This window comes from Portunus trituberculatus, chromosome 17 (genome assembly GCF_017591435.1).
Source record: "Portunus trituberculatus isolate SZX2019 chromosome 17, ASM1759143v1, whole genome shotgun sequence".
Taxonomy (NCBI): domain Eukaryota; kingdom Metazoa; phylum Arthropoda; class Malacostraca; order Decapoda; family Portunidae; genus Portunus; species Portunus trituberculatus.
In genome coordinates this window covers 8,092,501-8,098,166 of record NC_059271.1, presented here as the reverse complement: position 1 = coordinate 8,098,166, position 5,666 = coordinate 8,092,501, and the positions used below count along the sequence as shown (strand labels likewise).

At 43.2% G+C, this 5,666-nt stretch overlaps 1 protein-coding gene across 7 annotated transcripts in view; it reads left to right on the top strand.

Moving 5' to 3' along the window:
- Nucleotides 1-1,250: 1,250 nt before the first annotated feature.
- The window catches only part of LOC123504770, a 42,497-nt gene continuing 38,081 nt past the window's right edge, over nucleotides 1,251-5,666 (top strand). For all 7 annotated transcript variants that reach the window (XM_045255580.1, XM_045255578.1, XM_045255577.1 and 4 more), the window contains exon 1: nucleotides 1,251-1,789. In XM_045255580.1, coding sequence (XP_045111515.1) covers nucleotides 1,556-1,789 — 234 coding nt within the window. In that variant the 5' untranslated portion in view covers nucleotides 1,251-1,555. The remainder of the gene's footprint in view (nucleotides 1,790-5,666) is intronic.

Here is a 5,666-nt window from a genome sequence, read left to right as displayed (position 1 = left end):
CGTTTCTAGCTTTGTGGGGGCCCTAGGCAAGATGCTGTTTGGGGGGTCCCTAGATTTCAATTTTTCGTCGGAGCCCCTGGGTAACTTAGGAAATTTAAATTTTCCAAGCTACTCAGGGGGCCCCCTGTTGGCTTAGGGGGTCCTAGGCAATCGCCTTGTCCGCCTATAGCTAGAAACGGCCCTATCGAGAGTAGAGAAAAAAAATTAAGTCTCGGAGTAGAAGGGTACGCGGGCTGAGTTTCCATGAATGAACAGATGTTCGTTGAGGAAGCAGCTTTCCGGCGTGCCTCTGGATGACGTGAGGAGAAAAAAATCAGTCGTTGACTATTACATCATGAAGTGGACGGTGGCAGTGTGAAGGAAAACCTACAGAAGACGCAATTCAAGTGAGATATAATTCAACCAATGTTTCAAATGAAAGTGCCACTGCTGGTTGTAGTTAAGTGTGTGTAATTCACCTCAGTCGTCTGCTGGTCACCCAGCCAGTCTTCCCCATTGCGGAACGAGCTTAGAGCCCATAGACCGATCTTCGAGTAGGACTGAGACCACATCACACACAACACACACCGGGAAAGCGAGGTCACAACCCCTCGAGTTACACCCCGTACCTATTTACTGCTAGGTGAACAGGGGCCACACATTAATTAAGGGGCTTGCCCATTTGCCTCGCCGCTTTCCGGGACTCGAACCCGGGCCTCTGGATTGTGAGTCGAGCGTGCTAACCACTTCACTACGCGGTGTTTCACTGTTTGATCTGCTGCAGTCTCTGACGAGACAGCCAGACGTTACCCTACGGAACGAGCTCAGAGCTCATTATTTCCGATCTTCGGATAGGCCTGAGACCAGGCACACACCACACACCGGGACAACAAGGTCACAACTCCTCGATTTACATCCCGTACCTACTCACTGCTAGGTGAACAGGGGCTACACGTGAAAGGAGGCACACCCAAATATCTCCACCCGGCCGGGGAATCGAACCCCGGTCCTCTGGTTTGTGAAGCCAGCGCTCTAACCACTGAGCTACCGGTGTGTGTGTGTGTGTGTGTGTGTGTACCCCAAGGGTGATGCCGATGGCCCAACTCTGTGCAGCTGCTTATTCCAGACTTGCATCAGGCTGTTTTGATCGTATTTTAATCAGTGACATGCTTTTGCATCCATGGCACTTGATTAAAGAGGTTAATTAATTTGGTTGGCGGTGATGCAAGCGTAAGGACCAGGATGGAGGTGCGCGGAGGCAGCTGGTCAGCGAAGCACCGCGCAGTTGATGGACGATTGCCTGAGAGGAAGGAGCGAGTGTCTATGTCTGGATGCGTATTCATCCCCCTGTGAAATGTGCCTTCCTTGACGCTGACCCCACTGTGTCAAGAACATGTGTACGATGTGAGGATATCATTAAACCACAACAAGACGGACCCGTGAGAGTGCGATGGGGAAGATCCGTGAGAGTGGCAGCAAGGCGTGTGTTGGGGCCAGCAAGGACCCCCGAGCACTGCGGCAAGTGTTCGTAATGTGAAGGGACTGCACGGAAACCAGGCCAGCTTATTGTAACCTAATGGCGGTGAAACACTACTTGGCCTGGACCGTGATGCTGGCGGCCCTCCCGGGGGCCACAACACTGTGTAACTCTTGTATCGTTGATGTGGGAGCAGACGCTTCGTTAGGATTTCTGGACCCCACCATGTGTTGTGACGAGGTGGATTACCCTTTCACCTTCCTGGCACACTTCAGCGCCTATCAGCACAGCATAACCTTTCACCTGCACGAGTATTACCTGCTGGACACACAGGTAAGGCGTGGCCACCCACGGACACTTCCATTTCTGGAACCAGCAATTGGGAGCCCCTCATCAGACTGGCCCAGGCTGTAGGGAGCTGCCATGCTTCCTTTACTTGTTCTCTTGCTTACTCACACACCAAAACACATCCCATGTACTATTTCTCATTTTTCGTGTGTGTGTGTGTGTGTGTGTGTGTGTGTGTTACTGATGAGAGCGTTAGGCTAACACTGACCCCGTGCTTGATAGATAGATTCAGTGTGGCGTTAGTTTTAATCAGGGAATACAAAAGTGTCTACTTGCAGTTCCTTTAAAAAAAGTTAAAAGTAGAAAAGAGTAATTTGAATTGTATTTCTTCTTGATTTTGATATGTTGTTATGTATCTTCGGATTTCTGTGGATGTATGAAAAGAAAATTTGAAAACAAGGTCAGGGAAGGAATTTTAATTTATGATTTCACCCGGCATTCATTGTTAGGTTGAAAGACGCGATCGGTAATCTGTTCACCTATTCCTTGTAGGAATGAAAGGATTGGCTACATAAGCTTTGACTCTGGGTTCAGGCGGAGTGAAAGTCACGAGAATTTCAAATGTGTTGGTGTGTTTCATCATAAGCATTGCAGTATCGCAAACCAGTAGTCTTTTAAGGCGCCATCCGTCACATTACCACATTTTTTACTTTCTGAAAACCTACTTTTCTTCTTTACCTTGCCGTCACACGGCCAGCCGTCGTTCTCTCTCTCTCTCTCTCTCTCTCTCTCTCTCTCTCTCTCTCTCTCTCTCTCTTTTGCTTGCTAGCCTCCCCCACCCAGTTTGGCAGTGTCACTATCCTCGCTTGTTCAACAGAAATGCACACTGGCAATCATACTGGCAGGCCGCAGCCCAGGCAACCCGGGAGCCACCAGTGCATCACAGGGTTGCCACTTTGTGGGATTTTCCCACAAATCTGTGGGAGAAACAGGGCTACGTGGGAGGTGTCGGGGAACTACAATTTTGTGGGAATTTTGTGGAAATGTTGGTAAATTTATGGGAATTGTTCAAAAATGTTAAATAATGCATAATATCATAATTATTATACAGAGAGAGAGAGAGAGAGAGAGAGAGAGAGAGAGAGAGAGTGGTGGTGGTGAGGGACGGATGGGGTGTTGGGGGGGGGGGTGACAAACCGACCGTGTACTGTTCACGTATCGAGCCTCAGCTGACGAACAATAATAGAGACACGCTCGCTCCTCAGAGCTCAATGGTAAAAAATTTTAATGCCAAAGATGCTGGTTGGAAGGAAGTGGAAGAAGATGAATGGCTGATAGATTAGTAGGAATAGTGAGGTAAACATATGATGAAAGTAACAATGTAACAGATAGGTCTGAAGCGAGAACTTGCCAAATTTGCCTCATTGTTTCAGAGTAGGGAAAAAAGGCATGTTATTCCATATAATTTATTTTCTTTTACCATCATATTTTCATAATTTTTCAGCTTATTTTATTTCATGTTGAAGATAAAGGAGAAAGACTTATGCTTAGGCTTACATTGAATATATCACAGCTGTGGGTAAATTAATCAACATTATCTGTTTATATTTATCCAAGCTATAGGCCCCTTAACTGTGGGTGAATTAATCAACATTACCTGTTTATTTATGTTTATCCAAGCTATAGGCCCCTTAACTGTGGGTGAATTAATCAACATTACCTGTTTATTTATGTTTATCCAAGCTATAGGCCCCTTAACTGTGGGTAAATTAATCAACATTACCTGTTTATTTATGTTTATTCAAGCTATAGGCCCCTTAACTGTGGGTAAATTAATCAACATTACCTGTTTTTTTATGTTTATTCAAGCTATAGGCCCCTTAATATACATGTACTGATATATGCTACCTAAATAATTTGTAAAGTAACATGTTAAACTTTCTCTATCCTTAATTAAATTTGTGGATTTTTTTGTTGGAATTGTTTTCATGACGTGGGAAATCTGTGGGAGAAATGAAGCCCATCTATGGGAATTTGGCAATTTTGAAGTGGCAACCCTGGTGCATCAAGTGCAGCTCCGCCAACTCAGTCACAGGCAAACACTGCTTGTTCTGTACCTTATTACGAGTTTTGTAAATCACAGACGAACCAAATGATTGAAATCTATATCTAACGTGTAAGAGTAGAGAAACACACACCATCCTAAAGTATAAACATCTGTCGAATCAAACGTGTCACTGTTTGTTGTTATCATACATCCATAAGTCAGAGTAACGTGGAACAGAGCGATTGTAAAACGTATATTTTGGTAAATCTTTACATTTACAACATGTTTTTTTATTTTACTTCAAAAGTTGACGACACCTCTCCTGCAAGAAGACGAACATTGCTGTTTGGCGATTCAGACGGGAAAAGAAGAAGAAAAGCAAAAAAGACGGAAAGAAGTAAAAGTTGAAGGAAAACCTGCACAGCGCCTTCATTAGTGTGGCATGCACTTGAAAACCACAGGGAGCCATTCTTCATTCCCCAGGGTTGTCATTCAGCCAGTTGGTTACATTTTGCTGACATGATCACCGTGCGTCATGAAGCTGAAGGATTCCCATGATAAGCAACATTATTACTCCCCTCTCACTCCGCCTGACTAAATTATGTATATATTTTCTCGTTATATTGTACAGTACATTGTTATATATAATGCTTGCCTATAATAGAGTTATCTGCTTCTCTTTTTACAATGTGCTGCGTATTTGTAAATTACGCATTGGAAAAGTAAATAAGAAAGTTTGAGTAAGAGAGAAAGAAGGAAGCGTGTCAACGCAGGACAATATTATTTATATATAATATAAATATCTTGACTTCATCTTCTTGAATGCAGCAGATAGTTTTTTTTTTTTTTTTTCGGGCGATTTTATTACTAGGGCAGATATGAAAACGTTGGATCAAGATTATTTAACGTGGCATCGTTTACATAAAACAGCGTGTCAATCCACCACCAAAGCATTTGTTGGCGTGCATGATGTGGGACCTTGAGTGCGAGACGCTTACCTTGCTTGCAAAAAGAGGAAGTAATATTATACATAATGTACAATGATTTAAGTACATTTGTATGGTGTTTGCGTGCATCTTTTGAAATGGAGGTGTCCGGAGTGTTCAACAAGTGCCCAGACAGAGGTAAAGACACTATAAAGACATCACTAGCCTACTGACGCCTCAAAATTCATGGACTTATCGCCCCACCGCGTAGAGTTGAGGATTCGAGGAAGGCACGGAGGTAACTCGGTGTTGCCGAAAGCACTGTTAAGAATTGAGGATAGTTTTTTTTTTTTTTTTTTTTTTGTAATGAACTGCATTTTTTTTTTTTCATACTAAGTGAATGAATATGTGGGTAACTATATCAGCTGATTAGAGAGTAAATAGCCTATGTCTCATATGTAGCCCAACTTTCCTTATTACAAGCAATATCTCTCTCTCTCTCTCTCTCTCTCTCTCTCTCTCTCTCTCTCTCTCTCTCTCTCTCTCTCTCTCTCTCTCTCAGTATCCATAGATTCATAGATATCTTACTCGAAATGTATTTCTTCTCTTTAAGCGAATTATTTAACAGAAATTTGAAGTTATTAAGATAATATTTGCTCGCAGCGTCTCTTCTTCCGCTTTTATGAGTGTCAGGACTGTCAGAAGAGACCACTAGTAATGTGAGTGTCAACTCTATAAAGAATGATTCAAAACCGAAATCCTTTTATAAAGAGTGTTGGCAGGAACGCACACATTTCTCCCCCCTTTTTATTCACTTTTTTTTTTTCATTCTTTCTTCCTTCTTTTATTTCCCTATCCCTTCTTTGTTCGCTTCCTGCCCCCAATCGTTGTTGCTACTTGCTGCTACTGTTATTAGTGTGTGTGTGTGTGTGTGTGTGTGTGTGTGTGT